The following is a 25,679-nucleotide window of genomic DNA, read 5'->3' on the forward strand; positions in this document are numbered from 1 at the left end:
AAAGACCAGGACAACTATATGGCCCTCCCAGACAGAAGCTCCTTCTGTCTCTATGTCTGAAAATACTGACAGCATAGACTTCCCTCAAACCTGATTACTGTTTGATTTACATGCAGGAAGGGCAATCTTTCACAATCATTTTTCTTATCAGTTATTTATTTCTGATAGTTCCCACTGCTCAAAAGAAATAGTTAAAAAAAAAAACAAAAAACTTAAGTATGAGAAACTACCTAGCTTTACTATTTACCAGGAGCTCCCAGAAGGAAGAACATTAGAAAGAAAAGGAGGAAAAGGGTATAAAGAACTCCATGTTTCCCCAACTGCCTCTTTCACTGAGTAAATACCACTGACTCTTGAGACACTAGGAAAACTCCACCTTACCCTATTTGAGACCAAACTAGCATTCAGCTTTCCAAGGTCCCAATGAACAAAAACTCCATCTCCTCCAGTTCTATGACCAAATCAGGACAAGAGAAATTACGGCTTTGCTAAGGTAGCTCTCCAAATACACACACCACCTTCTTTTCTCAAGTTGACCGGAGGACTGTGTGAGCCCTTTGAAAGCCATGCCTATGAACTGTATTTTCAACACCTAGTTCTGTGCCTTGCAAAGAATGGAATTTAACAAGTGTTTGTTGACCTTAACTACCCTTTTGGGTTCCAGGTGATGCCCTAAACAAACCCTGGTCCTCCTACAACTATGGTCACCAATTTCCCTTCTCTCAAATCCCCAGGCCAATAACAGTGATTCCTGGTCTTGGAAATCATAACATACCTCCAAGTTTCTAGACTTTCTCAAGAGATGCCACATAATTCTCAAATACATCTTTGAAATAGAATTCCTAACCCTCTTGACATTTGTATTGTTTGGCATTTTTGTTAAGAAAAGGAACTGAAATAAAGTTAATCAAAAGAAGTCACAATTCCCCAAAGGCTGGGGTCTTTCAAAGGACCGTTCCTCTCCAAGGCTTCAAAGGCAAGCACTGGGATTCAGAGAAACCAGGTCATAGTTTCGGCTTGTCAATAACCAGCTGGGTGACTTGAGGAAAGTGTCTTTTGACCTCTCTGGCTGGGCTCTTCCTCATCTACCTCAGTAAATTTGGGGTTGATCCACGAACCAACTAAACCTCTAGAGCTAAACCAGTGATGTCTAGTCTAGTGGGTATAATGAGAATTCATTTCTAACTGGCCTACCCTAAGCAGGAATTTTCTATAGAAGAAATGGCCTTAAAAGGAAAGAAAATGAAAGAAAGAAAAGGCCTTATATGAGAAGGATAAAAATCTTAAGTTAGTGGAGAAAGCCGAAACTGTGACTACAGAATTTAAAAGAAGACTCTTTGAGGTCTCCCCACACCCAGCCACTCGCACTCTCTCCCAGACTCCTTGAAAGAATCCTGAACACTGAAAACAAATAAACGCAAAAGGCAAGCATACAAATCAGCATTCTGGATGAGAAAAGAACTTCTGAGAGCTAGAAATCAGGTTTAGGAGAAGAAAACAAAGATTTAAAAAACAGAAGAAATAAGAAAAACAGCAAAAAGGGATACAGGAGAATCAGAACGCACTTGCGTTTAACTATACAAATTTGACCACAGAGAGAGAAGTAATTTAAACACACACACACATAGGTTTGCTCACGGCTTCACTTGGTAAGGTTTTATGCCAAGGTCAGCTTATGCACCAAGGTGAATATGAGAGAGAGGATGCGAATCTGAGACATCAGTGAGTCTCAGTTCCCATGTGGTCTCACACTGCCAGCACCTTGAATACTGAATATGATTCTAGTGTTTGAGAAGACTTATTTTCTTTCCATAAAATGCCCCCTAACTACAAGCCAACTACTCCATGCAGTGTTCTAACTCTGTCCTGGCATATACACAAAACCATGTTTATATACTTTGATTTATGGGTCATTTAAGGTATTTTTCAAAGACAATTTTGATTCTTTGGGATTTTCATTTTATGTACTGCCATTAGGATCTAATCTCCTGCAAGAGGTAAGATGAGACTTCACCTTGTGGGGAAGACAGGGTAGACATGGAAATCCTTCCTAAAAGCTCAAGACAATACAGAAAAGGCCAAGAAAGAGACCACCAACTTACATATCTGTGTCACCCTCTAGCCACACACCAGCAACTCGGGAAAGGAAGCGGCAAGCTTACAAAACAGCCCAGAGACTTAAGATGGGTAGCGCAGCAGGTCTCTCATGGATGGCCAGGGAAATGGAGTGGCTGGGCACTTGCTCAGACATGCCATTAATGACACTCCCCCAGCCTGGTACTAGAGTCACTGGGGCCAGACCAGCCCTGAGGACTCCCCCTTTCCCTACTGAGATTTCCTTTTCCTGTTTCTCTCACTACTGTGTATTTGGAAGACCAGGGGCACCTCCTCTACAACTCAGTTCAAGATTCTCCTGGAGCACGAGAAACCTCACTACCCTCAATCAAAGACCAAGAAAGTAGATGACCTCTTGGAGTCATGACCCACGCCCATCCCACAAATAAGAGCAGTTTTGCCAGAGAGTAATAATATAAGCTCCTCTTAATGAAATGGAATCCTTGTTGACATTCAACTATGGAGACACTGAACCTCTAAGAAGTGTCTACATAGAGAATAAGTCTTTCCCTTTGCCTCTGACTGACAAAAAGATCATGCCTGATGAGAACCTCTACCTCCTTTTATTCTAAAAAGACAAAGGCCTGACTGATAGCCTTACACAGCAACATTTGAAATCAGAAAAATAAAGCTAGCTACACTCAGCATCTGTAGTAGATAGACAGTAGTAGTAATATTTACAAAACTAACAGTCAATATTTCCTGAGCACTTACTATATACCAGGCACTGTTCTAAGTACTTTTTACATAAGTACCTCACTCACTTCTCATTACCACTGTATGAAAATGGCACTATCACAATCCTCATGTTATAGTTGAAAAACTCTGGCCAAAAGGGGAAGGCTAAGTAGACACACTAAGTGACAACGTGGGATCCAAGGTCATCAGCAGTGTAGGTCCTTGGGGAACTCTCATTTTGGATGTATTTCATAAAAAACAGGAAGAAGGAAAAGACTAGCAAAAGCAATCACCAAAAATTGGAGAAATATTATCATTTCCTTTGTTTCCTTCTTTCCACTTCTGCAAAAGTCTCTGATTAAGTCTCTCCTGTTCTCTTTAGCTATCTTTCCTCCCCCCAAACCCCTCAAACATGGTACCTTCACAGGCTCTCAAGTCTTCCCACAGCAGCTTAAGGAAAAGAAAAAAATGTGAAGAAGGCCTTAATCAAAAGCCCTTTTCTTTTGGCAAACAAAAGGCCTTGGTATTTCCACAGACAGACTAGTTATTCTTAACCCTAACCAAAGATTCTTTGGCAGAGAAAGAAATATGAAAATGTTAGGCTTGTGGGAATGGCTTGTGCTTTGGGCTTTTGTGTCTCAGTCAGTAAAACCAGCCCACAGAAACATAAACACACCACCCCTCAGTAACTCCAGGCCGACTTGGTCCAGGGTCTAGGGAGAAAGAGAGAGAACAGAGTCCCTACTACGCCTGATGGTCTAGGCCCTCTCTCCTCTATGCCCTTCCTGAGTGGGGGAATGTTTGACAGTTTTTCAAGCACACTAGGCAGAAAAATACATCTGAAGATACAGACACATAACAGATCAAGTTCTGACAGTGGAAGAAAAGCAACAAGTGGTAGCAGATGAGGGCAGAGATGAGGCCTAACTCTGGGTGCTCTCACTAGCCTCTGTGCTTCCCACCCCAAATCACCCCACTTTCCTAAGTAAACTGCTAAGATCTGGCAATTGTTTCAAGTGCTTTCTCCACTTAGCACTGGGTTTTAGAGGCATAGTGTGGCCCTGAACGGCCTTAAGTAGTCAATATTTTCCCAGCAGGGAAAGGGAAATTAAGACTATTTTTAAAAATAGGTCAGTAAGGGGGAAAAAAGGAGGGGAAACAGTCTGCCCGAAGTCAGGAAGGCCCCGGCAGCACTGACCCCAGATAGATCTGGGCTAAACTCTGAATCTCTGACACTCCCACCCCCATCCACTGCATGAGCATAGTAGCATTATGATACTAAAGTGCCTAAAGCCTTTATACCCAGGCAACAGCTCCCTCCCCTTGCTACCTTACCCAGGATATTATGAATAAAACCACTATGAGGACACAGGCCCAGAGGCATATCTCCTAGCAGCCAGGTCTCTGTCACAGTGGGAAACAAGAGTAGCCAGGTATGAGGAGTCTCAGCCCAGCTTTGAAATCCCATGGAGTGAATAGCCCAAATTAAGCTGTGATTGTTATCTATAATGGTACAAAACCTTGAGGTGTTAAACCATGAGGTAATAAGGTCCCATGTGGTTTAGGACTCTGAATTCTCTTGATTACCCAGGAAGCAGGCCCTCATCTTGCTCCCATGCAGTATCAAAGGCAGGTGGAGTAAAAGGCACTGCTCAGCCAGGCTCAAGCCACCAGCAAGTTTCAAATGTCTGGCCTACAGTAGGCACACACATTTTTGCTGAATGAATAAATGAATAAAACATTTCATCTTCAACTGCTATAATCAGTTCCTTCCTACACCCAAGGGGGTGGAGGCAGTGTCAGAGAATTCTAGACAGTAGGGGAAAAAAAAGCTTTCTTTTCCCTGCCATTCCCCGGTGATCAAGCTCTTCTGTTGCAAAGTATAATGCTCCCTTCTATATAAAATTCATTACTTGACTGTTCTCCCACAGAGTTGGATAACAGGCCACACTATCCTAATCAAGGACAATGGTGCTTCTGCAGCTGGTGTGCAATATACAGAGTCCTCTGAAAGACAACACAGCATAGTCAGGGAGATGTCCCTTGCAGCAGTTTTTATATAGCAACAACCTGGAAACAACCCAAGCATTCAACAACTAAGAGAATGCCTAAGTGAAGCCATTACCAACATTATAACTGAACTTATAATGACTATAGGGAAACACTAAAAATAAAAAAAATAAAAAAAATCCTTACAATGTCACATGAAACAGGCATGCAAACATACATGTATATGTTAAGTGAAAAAAGCCAGACACAAAAGGCCACATGTTATAGGATTCCATTTATAGGAAAGATCTAGAATAGACAAGTCAGAAAGCAGATTAGTGGTCACCAGGGGCTGAGGGAGGGGAAGGGATGGGGGAGTGACTGCTTAATAGGTACAGGGTTTCCATTTGGAATCGTGAAAATGTTCTGAAGCTAGACTAGTTGTGATGGTTGCACAACATTACAGATGTATGTAATCTCAATGAACTGTACATTTTGAAATGATTACAATGGTAAATTTTACGTTATGTGTATTTTGCCACCAAAAAAAAAAACTGGATTGGAAAAAAAACACATATATAGGTCAGGATTACAATTATGTAAAAGTAGACATGAACCAGAGGAACTCAGACAAGTCCCAACATCTGTTAAATTAAAATGGAACTTCACTGATGTTGGACAATAAATAAAAGGAAAGGAAAGTAAGAAAGGTCAGAAGCATGCAACAAGCCCTGAAGCCATACTTACAAGCTACAAATAAGTGCCCACCAAGTGGGGAGACAAGTTACATGGCTCACCAGGCCCCGGAACAGCAGGTGTGTGTGTGCTAGGGGGTGAAGGAGAGAGATCTCAGGCCCTACTCAGCCCTGTCCTCTAATCCCCCTTAAAAACACTCCCTAGGGCAGAGAAACCATCTGTTTCAACAAAGCCTAGAGCCCTACAAGCATATTAACTCCTTCAGTGCTCACCTCCTACACATGAGCTTCACTCAATATTAAGTGTTCCTTTTAAAAATGCCTTTATTTTTTTACACAATTTTTTTAATGTTCATTTATTTTTGAAAGAGAGAGCAAGAACAATCATGAGCAGGGGAGGAACAGAGAGCTAGGACAGAGGATCCAAAGTGGGCTCTGTGCTGACAGCTGAAAGCCCGATGCAGGGCTTGAACTCACGAACCACGAGATCATGACCTGAGCCGAAGTCAGATCCTTAACCGACAGAGTCATCTAGGCGCCCCTAAAAGTACCTTTAAATGTTAGAATATAAGCTCTACAATGGAGGAGACTTGGCCCTGTTCTTTGGTATATCCCTAATACCTAGAATCAATCAACATCAGAGGACATTCAATAAATTATTGTTTCATTTATGACTATTTTCTAAAGTCTCCCTCTTCTCGTCACTTGTCCTCGCTTAGAGTCTGACCTGGTTTCCTCAAATTCACTCAACCAACCAATATTTTGTGTGCTTGTGCACAGGATAAGTAGTCTCCTCACTGTGCGGTCTATCACTAGACCCCAGGGCCTAGCACAGCACACACGGTGAGTGCTCATACATATCTGTCAAATGAAAGAATAACTCACTTTGGTCACCACACCTTATCAGCGTTCAGTACTGAGCACTAAAATCTGGCTAGGTATGGGCTAAGTACCATGAGAGTTACAGAAATGGGACATCTATTAAACACTCCTTTTAAAAAGCTTACAATTTCAATGAGAAGACAAAACTACCATGCAGGAAAGTAATACATCAGCATGAACAGTGATAATCTGAGAAGTCTTCATGGAGAAGCAAGGCCTGAGGTGAGGCTGGAAGGAATGGATAGGTTTCAGTGAAGTATAAAGGGCATTCTAGGTAAAAACTGCCTAAGAAATGGCCGCAGTAGAGAATGAATGAGGCACTTCAAGGTACAATAAGGAGATGGATTGGGGCGCCTGGGTGGCTCAGTTGGTTAAGCATCCAACTTCGGCTCAGGTCATGATCTCACGGTTCGTGGGTTCGAGCCCCGCGTCGGGCTCTGTGCTGACAGCTCAGATTCTGTGCTGACAGCTCAGACAGTTCAGATTCTGTGTCTCCCTCTCTCTCTGCTCCTCCCCGACTCAGGTTCTATTTCTCTGTCTCTCAAAACTACATAAACATTAAAAAAAAATTTTTTTTAAAGGAGATGAATCTGTTTTCAGCTGAAAGTGTGTTCTGGAAATTCCATGCGATAAGCCTGGAAGAGTCGGAGTGGGGACAGAACACAAAAGTCTGTCATGGGGCATCTAGCTGACTCAGTTGGAGGGGCAAGCGACTCTTGATCTCAGGGTCGTGGGTTTGAGCTCCACACTGCATGTAGAGATAAAGTAAGTAAGCTTAAAAAATAATTTAAAAATAAAAGGTCTGTCCTACTTTTGGTAACAGAAAGCACCAAAAACAAAATATGATGCAGTTGCAGTTGAGGCGTGAGGTGATGAGTGACTGGACCAGACTCATGGCAAAGGGAATGGGAAGAAAGGGACAAACTTAAGAGAAATTCTAAGAAACAAAAGGACCCGATGACAGACTGAAAATGGGAGTTGATGAAGAGAGTGAAGCCAGAGATGTCTCCAGGGTTTCTGATCTAAGACAGTGGAAAAATGTGAGCACAACTGTCAAAACTGGGGAAACGAGGAGGAAAGCCAAGTCTAGGCTTGGTTGTGAAAATACTGAGTTCAAAGTGATATCCAAGTACAGATGTCCTGCAGGCAGCTGAAAAACAGACCAATAAATTGAGATTTTTATACATACAATGGAATATTATTCAGCCTTAAAAAATAAGGAAATCCTGTCATGCTACAATATAGATAAAACTTGAGGACATCAGGCTAAGTGAAATCAGCCAGACACAGAATGGCAAATACTGCATGATTCCACTTATAAAAGCAATTAAACTCATGGAAGCAGAAAGTAAACTGGTGGTTGCCAATGGAGGTGTGGGGCGGGACAAGGAGTTGCTGTTCAACCAGCACAGAGTTTCAGTCACGCAAGATGAAAAAGTTCTAGAGATCTGCTGCACAACAAATGTGCACAGTTAACAATGCTGTGCTGTACTTGTAAAAATTTGTTAAGAGGGTAGATTTGGTATGACATGTTTTTTTACCATAATAAAAAATAATAACACCTAAAAACACTGAGAAATTTTAAGTAGTAGAAGACAGATGTGGGAGTTTGCAATTCCAAAGAAAAGCTGACGCCAGAAGAACTGGCTAGAGGAACAACAACAACAAAAAAGGTCAGGAGAAGCATCATAATGCCAGCTATGTCTGTATGGTGTATTTACATGTCCCGCTGTGTTAGGAATTTTACCTGTGCCATTCCATGTAATCCTCATAATTTTATGTGGGAGACACTCTTATCCCCGTTTTACAGATGAGAACATGGAAGCTCAGAGAAAGTAAGTAGCCTGACCCAAGTCACTCAGCTAATAAATGTAGAAACTTGGATTTTAACCCAAACCAGCCTGGATCCAAGGCCCTGGTCTTCCCACTTCACCACACTGCCTCACCCCTTAGGTAACTGCCAGAGGTAGAGTCAGAAAAAAGAAAAGACTCAGCAGAGGCACATAAGCAGCAATAAGGTAAAGGAAAACCAAGAAATGCTCTCACTGAAGCTAACAGAGAAGAACATTTTGAATAGGCAGAGAGGTCACAGACAGTATCAAATGCCAACACTCCAACACATAATGAAGTCCACACTCCAAGCTATCTGTAAAGGGTCATGAAAAGATGGGAGTCCTGGGCCAGGTTCTGCAGCCCAGAGAATTTCAAAGAAACAGAAGCCCAACGCAGAGCTAAATGGGCTTCTCCCCTCTTATCACTGACACACACTTGGAGCTGCTATTCTCCCGGCTACACCATGGGCCTCATGCCGAAGTGCATCACCTGACGAGTCCCAGGAAATACCGACCCAAACACAAACCATTGCACAACACAGGGTCATGTTCAACTTGAGCTGCGGGAAAAGTGTCTCCACTCCACCTGTAGTTCAATATACAATCCATTTGTTTCTAAAACCAAACTCCCTTTTAGAAGGATTTCATGTGCCTGCTCTCTTCTTCTCTTGTCCTGGACAAACTAAAATCAGATACATACAGCTCCACTTCAGGTGCAGCCCTACCTCTCTATATGACCTCATACTGCTGCCAGAGTTCTACTTCTCTCCTATCAAAAAGCCCCTGATTGTTTATATCATTTCTCTGCCTTGAAAATATCTAATGCTGTCTACTGCCTACATTATTGCTTAGCCCTTTATAACACAGACTCAACTCTCCATTCCAGCTTCATCTCTCACCCTAAACAACTGCCCATTCTCCCCAGCTTCCTACTTCACAACACTTCTCATTCTTCCCCAGAGGAAACAGACTTCCTTGAGTTTATTCCTTTGCACACCTGTTTTCTTTCCAGAATACCTTTTCTCCCCTAACTGGCAAACTCTTACCCAACTTCAAGATTTGGCTCAAATACCAATTCTGCTGTCAGGTCTTCCATTCACCCACCAGGCTGCCCCTAGTAATCACTCCACCTCTGCTTTCACAGTACTTTGTTCATATCTCTATAAATAGCACCAGATAAATAGACAGAGGTGATAGATATCCCACTGGACCATGCAAGAGACTGACAATCCCTCAGTGACAGGGATTGTCATTAATCTTTGTATCCTCAATGTCTTGGATAGGCAAAAGGTTCTCAATGAAAGGAAGGAAGTGTCGGAGGAGGCGCCTGGCTGGCTCAGCTGATGGAGCATGTGACTTTTTTTTTTTTAATTTTATTTATTTTTGAGAGACAGAGTGTGAGCAGGGTAGGGGCAGAGAGAGAGGGAGACACAGAATCTGAAGCAGACTCCAGGTTCCAAGCTATCAACACAGAGCCTGATGTGTAAAATCTTTAAAAAAAAAAAAAAAAAAAAAAAAAGAGTGGTGCCTGGGTGGCTTAGTCCATTGAGCACCTGACTCTTGATTTTGGCTCAGGTTATGATCCCAGATTGTGGGATCAAGTCCTGAGTCAGGTTCCATGCTGAGCGTGAAGGCTGCTTAAGATTCTCTCTCTCTCTCCCTCTGCCCCTCTCCCCCACTCTCTCTTGCTCACTCTCTCTCTCTCTCTAAAAAATAGATGAATGAATGAATGAATGAATGAATAAAAATGTTTAAAATTTTAAAAAAAAGAAGAAGAAGAAAAAGAAGGAAGGGGAAAGATACAGGCACTTCCAGAGAGAGAGAGACAGAAAGCATGGAACATTATCAGGGAATAAACCAGTTAGTTGATAACAAATTATAAAAACTCATCTTCCAAATCAAAGGATTTCAAGATGTATCAAACCAGGAAGTCTATAAGGTTCCTGCCACTCCATAATGAGCAAAAGATACTGTTTAGCAACTGATATTCATCCAGAGGGTCCATGCCCACAGTTGCTGTAATGAATAATACATACGATTAGAGCTATATAGCCTGGCGTTTCTCCAGGAAAATTGCCAAAAGAAACTGTGGCAGAATGGTGGGGACAATACTAATAACTACTTCAAAAAACACAAAACCAAGGATGAGGGAAAAATGATAATTTATACTTTGTTAACATACAGGCTCACTCTTTGAGAGCGAGACATAGTGTAACAGTCATCTCCTGTCATAACAAAAAACACAGAACTACCCCACACATTTGAAAATCTAGAGTACGGATCATTATGCCATGGAATCTCATATTCCCCGCGCATTTCAAACCAGCAGCAATAGAAGCCAACCCCAATGTGAACTTGTACTGATAACCCTTTCTAGCCCAGTAACATGCAGTAAGCCTAAAAAACACACAATTAAGGTGCTTGCTTTGACAGCACATATGCTAAAATTTGAACAATACAGAGAAGATTAGCTTGGCCCCTGTCTGAGGATGACACACAAATTCATGAAGCATTCCATATTTTTTATGGTAGCTATACTCGTGGTGAACACAGCACAATGTATAAATCTGTCAAATCACTAAGTTGTACACCTGAAACTAATGTAACATTGCGTGTCAACTCAGATAAAAAGAAAAAATAAAAATTACTTTGAAAAGCTAAATAGAGGAGCACCTGGCTGGCTCATTAGGTGGAGCATGCAACACTTGATCTCAGGGTTGTGAGTTCAAGCTCCACACTGGGTGTAAAAAGTACTTTAAAAAGTAAGATTTTTTTTTAAAAGAGCTAAATACACACACACACACACACACACACACACACACAATTAAGGAGGGCATAAACTTTAATAGTGTACAAAACCATCATGCATCCAAAAACTACAGGATTTACTGAAAGTCTAAGTAGGTGCGTAGTACTGTAAAAGATGTTGACAGGCCTCACCCCAGAAATATGCAGATTCCCAGATTCCTTGCACTGGAGAGAATCACCCCATTGTGATAGGTTCGCTTAAGGGCTCTGGGAATGGGAGGGGTAGACAGTTCTCACTGTGGAGGATGCAATCCTGTCTGTTGGTGACTCAAGCCATTTTCCACTATCCTGGCTGCTGTAGAGACAGACATTTTTATTCACCGCCCTGCACACACGCGTACCTTCCTTCTCTCAGTCCTCAAGCTAATTTCCAAACACCCCAGTCTATCATCAGTTAGAAAGCCCACACTGTCTGCTCCAGGATGTCAACTCCAAATCAGAAACAAGATTGTACTCTCATCAAGTCTATAATTCTACCCTAAGCCTGTCAGTCCCAAGTAACAGAAGCCAATTTGCACTTGACTGTAATATGTTGATTTAAAACACGGCCCCAGCTCCATTTCTCTCAGAGGCAGTCACCTACCACAAACAAGGGTGATGACATAGCAGTTTGTCAACCAATTAATTCTATCAAGTTAACCTGGCCTGATTTTCTAGCTCAGTAACAGCAAGAAAAGAAAAAGAGAATCTCAACCTTGGACCAATCTGGGGTTCCAATGCAGGATTTCTGTAGAGCAATGATTAGGTCATTCTTGGTATTGCGTTTCCTGATTAACACAGATGGATCTCTCAGTGCAAGAGGAAAAGGTACTAGGGCTGGGAGGATCAGTGAAGCCATTTAAATGTCCAGAGTTGCTAGGAGAAAAGTTTCAGAATAAAACAGTGCAGTGATGAGATGATGACATGTGGGAGCTGCTGACTAAGTGAAAGAGACACTTGGCACCTGTCCCATGATGAAATTAACTGCACAGTAAAATATCAGAACCAGTTGGCCACCGAGCCTGAAGACAGTGCTATCCCTAGAGCACAAGGGGCCAAGAGCTATCAGAGGTATTCAAAGTGTTACAGGTAACTTGAATAGCTTTTAGAAGTGCAATAAAATTAAAAACCAACATTCAGAGCTTTGAATATATGTTTTAGGACCAGTAATTCTACTTCTAGAGACCTATCCTAAAAGTATCATCAGAAATGCACAGATTTTATTTACAAAGATGTGGATCATCATAGTACAGCTGTAAAAAATTGGAAACACACATGCCCCACAAGTGGGAAATGTTAAATAAATGATCCTTTCATTTGAGGAAATTCCACAAGCTGTTAAGAAATGATTTAAACAAACAGGTAAAGGCATAAAAATGCTTACAAAATAATAAAGAGCAAGAAAAAGAACTACATTACAATAATGACAAACATATAAAAACAAAATGTTATGTATATACGGATAGGAAAATATTAAATGGGAGACACCTGGCTGGCTCAGTGCATACAGCAGGTGACTCTTGATCTCAGGATTGTGAGTCTGAGCCCCACACTGGGTATAGAGACAACTTAAAAAGAAAACCTTAAAAAGAAAAGAAAAAGATTAAATGCAAACACAACAAGTTATGAACACAATAATCTGCAGGTTGTAGGATTTTTGTGATTTTTGGTTTTTATTTTTCTATGCTTTCTACAAGGCCAAAATAGTGTATCTATTTAATGGCAGAAGAAAAAAAGTGTTTTTTTTTTTCCCTGAGATTCTTTATTAGCCACATTGAAGAGAGGAAGAAAATTCCCCCCAAAAAAGGTCAATCTCTGAAGGGTATGAGGACTTCTCCTGCATGCCCAGACATGGTAATAACGACAGTCTTCCAGTCTGGCCTACTCACTGGATGTCCAAAGTAAGAGAATGAGAAAGAGGGCTTGACAAATACCTCACAGCTAAGAAACCAAACTGAGTGTGTGCCTTGTCAGTAGTCACCTTGTTCACTTGCTCAACATTGCCACTGCCCAAAACATACTTGGAACCCCTCACTTGGAACTGCCTCCAGACTAGTAATACCATCTTTCCAATGTCTTCAAGAGCAGTATATTTTCATTCTTTGAGATTGGATTTAATGTTTCAAAATAGCCTAAGTCTTAGATAATATCGTTTTTTGACCAAAATTAAGTAGGGCTATAAAACAACTGTAGTTTCTTAGGGGAGTAATAATCTGGAGGTGAAGAGAGAAACCACAAAAAGGGTTTTGTGAATGTACACAGCACAGGCACCAATGTCAGAGTATTGTGGGGTTTTTTTTTAACCCTCTACAGTGACTACTGAAGGACATTTGGATACATGAGTTTAGTTCAATTCTTCAAGTGTCCTTTCATGCTTAACATGTGCCAGGGGAAGAAGATACAAGAAGAAAGGAGTCTAGTTCCCACTTTTAGCAACAGTATAAAAAACATCTTCTGGGCTCCGACTCTGTGCCAGATGTCACACTATGGTATGTAATCCTCACAACATTTTGGGAGATAAGTTGTATTATCCCTACTTTACAAATGAGAAAACTGAGGCTTACAGAAGTTACAGGAAACTTGCCAAAGAAGTAAAGACTAGGAGGAAAATCAAATGTTTAATAACTGTAACTATAACATAACGTGTTTAATAACCATAGTTAATAACTACAAGCATGCTCTAAAATCAGTACGTTTAAAGTGTTATGGCAACACTGATGAGGAAAAGAGAACTCTATCTCAAAATGCAAAAGGAAGAAGAAAGAGACGAGAGAGAAAGCAAGGAAAGGAAAGGAACTATGGGGGAAAGTGACAATGAGCTAGGCACTGAAAGAAGAGATGTTTGATATAAAGAGAGAAGGATAATGGTATTCCAGGCAAAGGCAACAAAACTGTACATGCAGAGTGAAAAGAAGGGTGAAAGTATGTGAGTACTGAGGTATATTTGTTTTGGGTTTTTTTTATGTGTCTTTTGGTTTTATTTTAGAGAGAGAGAGAGAGAGAGAGAGCACGTGCATGCACAAATGGGGAGGGGGGCGAGAGAGAGAGAGAGAGAGAGACAGAGAGAGAGAGACAGAGAGAGAGAGAGAGAGAGAGAGAATGAATCCTAAGCAGGCTCCACACTCAGTGCAGAACCTGAGACGGTGCTCAATGCCCTGGGGGATCATGACCTGAGCTGAAATCCAGAGTTGGACACTCAACCAACTGAGCTACCTAAGTAGCCAGAGATACACTTGTGTTGTTTTTTGTTTTTTTTTTTTAAATAGGTAATTATCAGGGTGCCTGGGTGGCTCAGTCAGTTAAGCGTGTGATTTCAGCTCAGGTCATGATCTCTTCATGAGTCTGAGACTCACATTGGGCTGTCTGCTGTCAGCACAGAGCCCGCTTTGGATCCTCGATCTCCCTCTCTCTTTCTCTGCCACTCCCCTGCTTACACTCTCTCTTTCAAATTTAAAAAATAAACAAAAAAAATTTTTTTAATCAGTCATTATCTCACAGACCTATCCCAATTTTGTTTAGCAAAGACTAGAGAACCACCTTCTCATCATTCAACCTTAACCACATATCTGCTTTCCTATTAATCCCCAATTGCCAGTCCACAGCACAGGCCTGGACTCTGCCAAAGAGCAGGACTTGGGCCAATAGTAAAACCTGTCATACCCACAGAAAAGATCCATCTGGGCAGAAATCACTTAATAACTATGGTTTTTGGCAGAACAGAGAAGTAAACCTTAAAGCCCAGAAGCAGCAACAGCAATGGGATATACTGTGCCCCAATCCTGGTGTCAAAGCACCAAGGAGTCACAAGAAATTGGGGACCAGAACTTCAAAAGACTTCTACAATGTCTCTATTCTCCCACTGGGTTCCCTTCAACACCAAATGGAAGAATGGCTGTAAGCTGAATCATCTCAAGAAAGGCAAAGTAGGTAACTCAATGAAAAGGGGAGCCTATGACCTCTTTCTGTCAGTCCCTCTGGAATACACAAAGATAGAGGTGAAATGAAAAAGGGAAGTGGTCATTCACCATAATCAGGGGATGCAGTGGGTGAAACTCAGCCCACAGGACAGTTTGACAAAGGCAATGCCTTGTATCTAACTATCTGCCTGGCCACCCAGGGTTGGAGAAATAATTGTCTAAGACCTATAACAACATTCCAGAAATGAGTATAAAGACCAAATCAAAACAACCACATGCCCTCTTTCCAGATACCTCTCTCACCTGAGAAAGATTCAAGTTCTGGGATAGAAGGAAGGTTAAATCAGGTGCTTTCTGTGGGTGAATGAACAAGACAAACTGCTGTATCTCATACATTGTACTCTATAAAGACTATTACACAGTGTATACACATGAATGTAGGATGAGAAAACAGGACACAGCTCAAGGAGGCTAGTGTGGAGAGAAAAGATCTATTGTCCTCACTTCAAAGCACCATACTCTGCACTCCCCCAGAGAATAAGGTGCCCATGAGTGTCACACATACACTTGGGCAGTTGTGGGTATTCCCCCCCGGCCTCCATGGCACTTGGTCCCCAGATAGCACCAGTCATCTTGGCTGCTATACTCCCAGGAAAGCCTTAGCAGGACAGATGTTCTCAGACCAGCCAAGCCTTGGGTTTACCAATGTAAGCCACCTGTTATGTGAGTATTTTAGGAGCTAAATGGATTAATACATGTAAAATGCTTAGATCAGGGCCCAGTCCATAACTAACATTTGCTGAGTGCTTAATGTTATTACTATTATCACTAATGCTACTGTCTTCCAGTCTCAACCTTGATAACTGTCCTACAGTGAGATCAAGGAAGAGACCTGGAACCAATCATGTCAATGGGTGACAAGCACTACAAGAGTATAACTTGACCCAGCTCATTCTGAACCAAAGCAAGCACAAGGACTTACCCTGACTCAAAGACTCTGGGAGGGACAGGGGAAAGAAGGTCTAGAACTAACATTTGGTGAACTCTGGCCACATTCCAGACACTAAACTCTGTGTGTGTGTGTGTGTGTGTGTGTGTGTGTGTGTGTATACATATATATGTGTGTGTGTATACATATATGTGTGTACATATATACATGTATATATATGTATATATGTATATATACATATACATATGTATATCCTCATGTTTAATGCCCATAGTAGTAAATGCTTCTGAGTTCATCTTGGAGAGCTAGAACCAAAATAACCCTAGTATCTGGGGTGGGAAAGTGGAGTGTGAGCCGCCACCACTGTAAGTGTGGTTCTTTCTCTTCTCTGATTTCAGCTCCACACAGGACACTCCCTGGGATAGATGGATCTTGTCTGTTACTTGTTCATTCCTAGCAACCTTACTCACTCCTTGCCAGAAAGGATGGGGAGTGCAGGGGGAGAGGGGGGGACTTTTTAGGTGGGTCAAGAAAATAAATGATTGCCAAGCTGGTTTTAACATAACCTCTTTCAAAAGCAGAAATAGCCCTTCCTAGTGTGCACCATCCCTGAATGGATCAAATCAAGAGCTACTTGTTCCATCAGCCCCACTGAGAAAGTCAGGAGAGTTACAAGACACTCAGGACCAAAGCAAGTCGTATTTAGGGAGTAAAAAAGGACTCTTTCCTCCATGCATGTTTCATGAGAGGAAAACAAGAAGTGCCCTGATCAGTCATATCTGCACTTTACTCTCGAAGCACATACAGCAGAGGAGGACAGGGTTATTTGTGGTGTGGTCTCTTGAGAAACTCAGGAATCTACTTAGGTCACTGCTAAACTTGATTCACTTAGGCCACAGCCATCCTTATGTGGTTTAACTGCTCATCTAAACCCTTGACACAAAGGGGAACCAAAAAAGAAAAGTTCTATTCTCCAATTCTATAGATAAGTAAATCTCCTGTAGTTTTCATCCACCATCTGTCCATCTTCAGGAAGCTCTGGCCTTTTATCAGAAGAATGGAGCCAAGGATAATAGGGAATAAAACTACACTAAGGAGTTTCTACTCTAAATCTTTTCTTCTACTGAAGGAACATGCAAGTTAATGAAGGTTGATAATCCTTCCATGAGTTTTGTAAACAGAGGAGGGAAAGGACTCTTGCTGTTGGGTGGGTATTGTGCCCAAGAATATAGAAGGATCCCTCTAAGATAGGAAATAGGGCAAGAGAACCTCTTCTCTGCTATGGCACAAGGGTACATTCTTGCACCTCCCTTCACCCAGGCCCCAACAAGGCCCAAGGAGAGTCCCTGAGAAGTTCCACGGGTTCTGTCCCCCTCTCACACCTCTTCCCCGTGATTCTGGATGAAGAAGGCCACACTCCCTCTGCCCTCTCAGAATTGCCTTTGACAGAGAAACAACAGTTAACGCGGTTCATTCTTGCTAAGACCTGCCTGATGCCTGATGAGCTTGCAGAGCCCCAAACCAAAAGGGATTGGCTCAAGCTCTCAGGAGTCCTGGGGGAAAAAATGTTTACATGGTGTGGTAGGGAGACAAAAAGGAAGAAAAGGTAGAAATTAGTAGAATAGTACTTTACAGTTGTATATCTCTTTATAGCCTGCAAAGCTCTTCTCATATACGTTCTCTTAGAAACAGTTCTTCGGGGCGCCTGGGTGGCTCAGTCGGTTAAGCGTCCGACTTCAGCTCAGGTCACGATCTCGCGGTCTGTGAGTTCGAGCCCCGCGTCGGGCTCTGGGCTGACGGCTCAGAGCCTGGAGCCTGCTTCCGATTCTGTGTCTCCCTCTCTCTCTGCCCCTCCCCCGTTCATGCTCTGTCTCTCTCTGTCTCAAAAATAAATAAACGTTAAAAAAAAAAATTTTTTTTAAAAAAATAAAAAAAAGAAACAGTTCTTCAACACATAATGAAAGAAGGGAAAATATCTACAGACCCTGGCAGGATGGGAGTCCAGGTCTGCCGCCATTCCCTCATCCCTGTTCCTCTCTCTACCTCTCCTACTCTCTCTGCACCCACCCCATGGTTGCTCTGGATCCAGAATCTAGACTGCTGGTGAAAGAGGGATGGTTTGAGCACCTTCCTAAGCAGATGGAAACAAAATCATCTATGAATTACAGAAGAGAAAGTAAAAAGATTTCATCTATCTTCTTCCTTAAGAGCCAAAAAGAGGCCTGCATTTTTCTCATCTGTGGTCAGCAAAGAGTTGGACAATCATGTAAAGCAGACATGATTCTCTTTAAATATTATTTTATTAAAAAGTTACCTCCTTTAGGGGTACCTGGATGGCTCAGTTGGTTAAGCGTTCGACTTTGGCTCAGGGCATGATCTTCTGGTTTGTGGGTTTGAGCCCCACATCAGGTTCTGCACTGACACTGCAGAGCCTGATTGGGATTCTCTCTTTCTCCCTCTCTCTCTGCCCTTTCCCCACTCATGCTTTCTCTCTCTCTCAAAATAAATAAATAAACTTTAAAAAAAAGTTACCTCCTTTAAAGTCAATGATTTACCCTTTACATGGCATCTCTGGCCTCCAACCTGCATTCCTCCTCCCCCACCCCCTACCACTCCCCACTCCTGCTCTCTCCAGGTGGGACTCTGACTCACTATACACACAGGTGACTGGAAAACCTGGCCCAAGAAACAACTACACCTAGGTGAGGCTGCAGTGCCAGATGGCAAAAGCCCTCCACCCACACTGCCCTGGGAGTATCCTGAGCCCTGCTCAACTCCAGAGAGCAGGGGAGAAGACGCTTGTTGGGATGAGCACTAGGTATTATACATAGGGGATGAATCACTGGAATCTACTCCTGAAATCATTATTGCACTATAGGCTAACTAACTTGGATGTAAATTAAAAAATAAATAAATGAAATTTTTTAAAAAAGAAACAAAACAGATAAACATAGGAGGAAAAAAAAGAGAGGCAAACCAGAAAACAGAATCTTAACTATAGAGAATAAACTGAGGGTTGATGGAGGGGAGATTGGTGGGGAAACGGGTATTAAGGAGGGCACATGTGATGAGCATAGGGTGCTGTATGTATGTGATGAATTACTAAATTCTACTCCTGAAACCAGTATTACCCTATAAGTTAACTAACTGGAATTTAAATAAAAACTTGAAACTAAAAAAAAAAAATGCAAATAAAATAAATAAGTAAATTATCAAACCAAAAAAAAAAAAAAAGAAAGAGAGCAGGAGACATTTCTTCATTGTCCATTCAACATTCAAGCAAGAGAACAGACTGCTACTGAAGTAGCAGAAACGATCCCCTCCCGGTCACCCACCATCACACTTACAATGCTAGCCTTTCTGTGTCATTGTGGGAACACACACAAAAATATGGCCAGCTCAGAGTAAGAGGGTTTTCCAAGCTCCTGAGCAGCTGATGGAAAGGAAAGACGCCCGCATAACACACAACACAGTAAGCATTCACAAATTCAGCAAGGAGAAAGGCAGGGAGCCAGAAGCCTCATTGTACCTCTAAGGTTGTTGAGTCCCTCCAGGAACTTCTGGTACTTGTAGGCGTTCATGCCCCTGCTCAGCTGTGTTGGTTCAGTGGCTAGAAGTAGGCAGCATGGCACAGTGACAGCTGAGAAGTGAGAGCGTTTGAACGGACTGAGGACTGATCTCTAAGCCCCCGTGCTTGCTAGCCCCCAAGAACTGGACTTTGACCACATTTATAAGTGACGTCACCAGAGAAGCCTCATTACATTACAGGGCTTTGTGCTCCCTCATTTGTTGCAGTGAGCGGAAATACCTCCCCAGGAGAGGACAGCCCCTCCTTTGTGCAAAAGAGGAAGGAGACCACAACAGGCCCCTGCCTATCATCTGCCACCTCATCTGCCACCTTCTCTCTAGACTCCAGCCCAGGATCCACTGGGATTACCGTTCCCCTGGTTAAAACTCTTAGGACACGGGTTAGGGGTTCATCTAACATTTGAGAACGAAACCTTTAAAGGGCCACACTCACCACAAGCATGTCACTACAACAGGAGCTCTTGGGCAAATATCACATGGCAATGGGGCAGGTTTTTACAAAATAAACAACCAACTCTGCACTCCCCTTACAGCAGTGATGTTTACAGAATGGAACACAGCCATACACAGGCAAGACACTGCTTATCAACACAGTCCAAGGCAGGAAGACAAAAGCAGAAACTGTGAGGCCCACTCCCTAAGTGCTAAACTGTAAAGCCCACTTGCTAAGGGCTAAATGCACAATTCGGGGGGCAGGACCTTCTCCATAGATAACTAGGGGACAAGTGAGGTTCAAACACCACCCTCACAGCTTCCCACTCCAGGGCACTATTCCACTCAGCTAATTTGTTTTTGGTTTTGCTTTAATGATGTCAGTAGCTGCTGCAAATTTCCTTCTACTCAATTAGCCTCAAAAAGATGACCCCCCCCCCCAAGTAATCACAGGCTCTTCGGATAAGCTACATAGATTATGTAATAAGGGGGAGAAAACCTGAAATTTCTATAGTATCTCGTTGTAAGAAATTCAAAGTGCTTCGTCTGCATCATTATGTTCATCTTTGAAAATGTCTTTACGAAAATAACTGTAAATCTGATTTTACATATGAGAAAACAGGGTAAGCAATCTGCCTAAAAGTCACACTCTGGTGCTCTGGCTCATCTTAGCATGAAAGCCTTGGCATTCTAGAAATCCATGGGCAATCAACTGAGTCAGACACCACAGAGGAGCAACCCCTCATAAAGAAGACACCCCTCTCCCAGGCCTGAAGGTTTTCTGAACAACCTGCCATGCAGGCTGCCATTCAGTGCCTTGGGGTAGAACTCAAAGTGTGTCAGATATAATGTTGCACAAAACTCCCAATTATGCAGGTTGGGTGCAGGTGAAGAAACTGTATAAGGAGCATTGTGAAAACAAAGGAAAAAGAGAGTGTTCCCACTTAAAAAGATCAGGCTAAGTAATATTAACAGTTGCTAAGATAATAGAAAGGGGAACATTTTTAAATAATAAAAATATCCAACCCAGGCTTTTGTGCCTTCTTATGCTACCAGTCAGTCAATAGTCACAAGGTAGCCAATCACTGTATGCAGATCTAAGTATTTATGAGAAGTCAAGGGCAACACAATACATGGTTCCTTTTCTCAAAAGAACAATTTCATGGGCAAGATTCAACAGTTAAAAGGGACCTTAATGTTTACAGGGCATAGGTTAGACAATGGGATACAGTAAAAAAAACCTAACAGAAATATAGATTCTATGGTACATTACTATAAGAATCACAGTATCTTTAAGGTCACCTAGTCCAACAGACCAGGTCCTTGGATTACTCATCTGTGAAATAAGGCTGTGGACAGAGAAAGGCAAGCATTAAACAACAGTTCAGATCATGTGTGTCTGTTTCCTAGCATTATTCCACTTATTTCTCCAGGAAGAGAATGGGTAATAGAGTACTTGGGTTATAGAGTCAAAATAACTAGATTCCAGAGTCTATCTCAAGATCCAACTTTGCCACAAACTAGCTATGGTGGGCAGGAGCCCCAAATTCCTATAAAACACTAATTGTTCTTTTCTGTTTAGGTCACAAACTCTGGTGAGAACCTGATGAAAACTAAGGATACTCTCCCTAGAAAAAGGCACATATTCATCTACATACAAACTTTTGTTTACAGTGGAGAGGGGTCAATGAATCAGGTAAAGAACCTCTGAACTGATCTCTAAGACCTGTTCTGTGTCATGATCTGAAAGCAATCAACGTAGTGCAGGTGAATATAAGAATGTAAAGGAATGATCAATTAGCCCGAGCAGAACTGGGTCCTCTTGCTTTAACGCCACTATAAAATCCCACTCAGAGGCTCCTCCCACCTGAAGGAGCAAAGCAGTCCAGACGACAGGAATCTAACAGCAGGAAAAACTGACTTTTAAAATAGCTACTCAAACTAAGTGCATTTAAAAGACAACACATGCTGGTTTGTCATTTCCTCTGTGTGTTTCACCATTGAAATTGTTTAATAACATTTTATCAGATAAAAATTAAACAAAAACAAGGATGTTTGGAATTATAAAGTGAGTGATGGTTCCAATTTGAGGCTTTTGGGAAAGGGGGGGGAGTGGGGGGCAGCCTGGACTCCAGTTGTATTCTTCTTGCAGATCAGAGACCGTTCCTCAGAATCAAAGCATTTCAAAGCACCACAGTCCAATACCTCTACATGCTCTTTGTGGCTGTTCATCTTTTATCCTCATAGGTCCCACACGGCGAATAGTGAGGTGTTACCTCAGGTGACAAGAGAAATTCTGCCCTAGGTTCCAGACCAAGATGGACAATGTAAAAGGCTCAGGGTCTGGCAGTCAAATAGGGCCTCTCTGGCCAGCTGCTGACAGGGAGAAAAACAGCCCTGCTTTCTCCAACAGCCCTTACAAAGGCACAGACACCTCAGAACTAAGTGGAACTTGACTGAATGAAGGCAGATCGAGAAGTGCAGAGGACAGAGCATGAGATGTGGTCCTTAGAGCTCCTGGCTCTATAGTGACAGGATGGCAGTTAAAAAGGAACACCTGCCCTGCCCTTGAGTGGGCTCAGGGACACCAGAACTTAGGTGGGTGGAGTGAAGGCCTGAGTCAGGTCCAGGATACAAATCCTGAAATAGCAGGACAAGTCTTCCAGCAGTCTCCTTACAACTGAGGAGAAAGTTCTAGGCCGATGAAGAGAGAGAAAGTCCTATCTTGGAGTTCACACAGTCCCCCAAAACTCCTCTACAAATCAATAGCTTTCAAAATCCCTTTGAAGCAATCTTTCTTCTAAAAACAGAGGTCCTTCTTCCACAAGGCCCCCTCATGTCAGGGTCAGGGAAGCAAAACCTGAGCAGCCAGTTTAAGGAATTCACCTAGCCATTCATTCTGTGTACATCTGTTGTGTACTCACCACGCAGCAGGCACTATAGGTGCCGGGAACGCAAAACTCAAGAGTCTAATGAAATGGAGAGCAGGACAAAAAAGGAATCAATCTGTCTGCTCAGATTCACAGAAGATGAGGGTCATAGGTGGTCCAACTGAAGGCACAGCTGACTTCCAACTGCTCACTCTCTAGACCAGCCCTAAAGACAAGAGGTTTAGGAATATGAAAGGTAACTCTCTTCATATAAATATATCTATCCATTTTCTTTGAGGCCAGTTGCTTCTGTTACTCCAAAGCAGCTGCTGGTGCAGGAAGACAGCAAAAATGTCTCCAGTGACTTAAGAAGTCAGTAACAAAAGCAGGTGCCAGGTTCATGGTCCTATTCAGGGAGCAACAAAGATCACTTTCTTCATTGTCTCCCCCTGGCAGCAGTGTCTGAAGGAGAAAGGGATTGAATTACACCTTGTCCCTCTGGACTGCTAGAGAGAAAATGAGTTTGCCATCTGAAGAAAGAGTTGTCCCCAGGGCCAGGGCCGCCTCTGCAAGGCTGAGGAACAGAAGACAAAAGAAGTCAGACCTCATGCTTAGAAGGAGAGAACTGAAATGGCAAGACCAAGGGAGGCTTTACAGGGAACTAAGTGCGGGTCTGGCAGCAAAGGTCCAAGAAGCTCTGCCCACTCTGTGCTTACCCCAGGCTTGGGGAGGTACTCTGTGTGGACCAGACTTATGATTTGGGGTCTGACAATGAGCTTAAAAAGGCCTTGTGCTTTAGGCCACACACCCTCAAATCAGTTCTCTCTCCTTGATCCTTTTCTTTTTGGCCGTGTGGTTCACGGAAAAATGGGTGAATCCTATGAGTCCTCTCCTCCCTACAGTGGTTATGTAATATTACAAGACCAAACAAGGTGAAAAGGCACTGACCAATTGGGAGGGAAGGCAAAAATACCTGCTCTTAAGGTAAATCTGTGTCTTCCATGACCTTGGATTCTAGCTCTACCTGAGACCAAAATTCCCTTCTACATTTATAACATCATAAAGTAACCTAAAAGCCTCATTGGGGGGACCTAAGAAAAAGGTCAGAGGTAAGAGTCACCTACTACTGGAACAAGGTTATGGATCTCCAGCAGAGAGCTAGGAGAGAAGGACTTTTATTTCAACAAAAGTCTCCTGACACAGCCACAGGCATTCAGGTGTAATAGAGACCAACAGTATCCCCTTCCTCCAGGAACAGCTTCTCTCATCAAATCCATCAGGATCCAGAGGACACAAAGGTAGGCGCCTGCTGAGGAACACCGTATTTAGTTATTCTGACAAACCTGCGGGGGGAAAAAGTGCTTGCTGGCTCAATTCACCTGAGCACTTCCACCAGCAAATAAAACAAGTCTCCAAGACGACAGGCCACCAACTTCCCAGAGCATTCCTATGTTGCTTTTGAGTAGAGGAAGGAGGGAAAATAAACATTATTGAAAACTCAGATTGTAGACACTAAAAATAGCATAATGGAATTTTCCTTTGAAGCTGCCTTTTCCTAAAAATGAGGTTATTAAAAAAAAAAAAAAAAAAGCCCAAGACAGACTGTATAGTGCTGACTCCAGGATGGCAGGGTAAGAGTTCTTAAGAAACTTATTACCTTGAGTCTAAGATAATATTCAGTGTGGGGCGCCTGGGTGGCTCAGTCAGTTAAGCAGCCGACTTCAGCGCAGGTCATGATCTCCTGGTTCCTGGGTTTGAGACCTACTATCAGGCTCTGTGCTGACAGCTCCGAGCCTGGAGCCTGCATTGGATTCTACATCTGCCATTCTCTCTGCCCCTCCCCCGCTTGCACTGTCTGTCTCAAAAATAAACATTTTTTTAAAATTTTTTTAATGTTTTATTTTATATTTGAAAGAGAGACAGAGCATGAGCAGGGGAGGGGCAGAGGGATGGAGACAGAATCTGAGGCAGGCTCCAGGCTCTGAGCTGTCAGCACAGAGCCCGACACACGGGGGGCAAAACCACGAGCAGTGAGATTATGACCTGAGCCGAAGTCGGAAGCTCAACCGACTGTGCCACCGAGGAGCCCCAAAATAAGTAAACATTTAAAAAAATGCTTTTAAATAGGATAATATCCAGTGGGAAAACATCACAATGTTAAGGAGGTGCTAAAAGTACTTAATAGGTAAAACCTCAATAGGGGTGCCAACAACTAATGAGTAGTGGGTACATATACATCTGCTATAGTGTTATCTATACTCATCTACATGCTTGAAATATTCATAATAAAAATTAAAGTCATGGATCAAACCATCCATCAAATTTGTAAGTATGTATACTATTTGGCCCAGCAATTCCACACCTAAGAATTTTTCCTATAGATATACATTTGCAAAATGATAAGTGTACAACAGCTTTTTCATTACAGAATTTTATAACAAAAGAGTGTCCATCAGTAGGTAATTGGCCAAATGAATGTTTTATTTTATATTTGAAAGAGAGACAGACAGAGCATGAGCAGGGGAGGGGCAGAGGGACGGAGACAGAATCTGAGGCAGGCTCAGCAATTCCATCCATATAATGGAATAATAAGCAAGAGGGAAAAAGAGAAGGTCTTTATGTGCTGAAATGGATTAATTTTTAAGATCTAATAAGTAAAACAAAGAAAAGTCAAACAGGGTGTAGGTTAGCCTCTCATTTATGTTTGTTTAAAAAGGAGGGAAGAAAAATACATAGAATTTAGCTTGCAGAAAGTCAGGGATTTTTATCTACTTTCTTCACTGTTTATCCCCAGAGCCTAGCATGGTACCTGGCATGTAGTAGGGGCTCAACAAATATTTGCTGAATTACTTTCTTAAAATAAATAAGTGCATACATCATCTCTGGAAGGCACAAAAAGCTGACAATATTGTCTTCAGAGAAGGGGAAAGGATGGCTGGAGTAAA

General features: G+C 42.3%; 1 protein-coding gene and 1 non-coding gene across 16 annotated transcripts in view; one reads left to right on the forward strand and one right to left on the reverse strand.

The window, feature by feature from the left end:
* Positions 1-25,679, reverse strand: part of MACF1 (microtubule actin crosslinking factor 1) — a 335,119-nt gene that overhangs the window by 259,014 nt on the left and 50,426 nt on the right. Inside the window, exon 1 of one of the 15 annotated variants that reach the window (XM_058717962.1) lies at positions 19,374-19,506. The exons of the other annotated variants lie outside the window; for them this stretch is intronic. Within the exon in view, the coding sequence (XP_058573945.1) occupies positions 19,374-19,425 (52 nt within the window). The 5' untranslated portion in view covers positions 19,426-19,506. Of the gene's footprint in view, positions 1-19,373; positions 19,507-25,679 lie in introns of those variants that run through there. 15 annotated transcript variants of the gene reach the window in all.
* On the forward strand, positions 10,609-10,715 carry LOC131505773 (U6 spliceosomal RNA). Its single transcript, XR_009258549.1, has one exon. It is a non-coding gene; the product is annotated as a U6 spliceosomal RNA (small nuclear RNA).

This window comes from Neofelis nebulosa, chromosome 2, assembly GCF_028018385.1.
Source record: "Neofelis nebulosa isolate mNeoNeb1 chromosome 2, mNeoNeb1.pri, whole genome shotgun sequence".
In the NCBI taxonomy this organism is placed as follows: domain Eukaryota; kingdom Metazoa; phylum Chordata; class Mammalia; order Carnivora; family Felidae; genus Neofelis; species Neofelis nebulosa.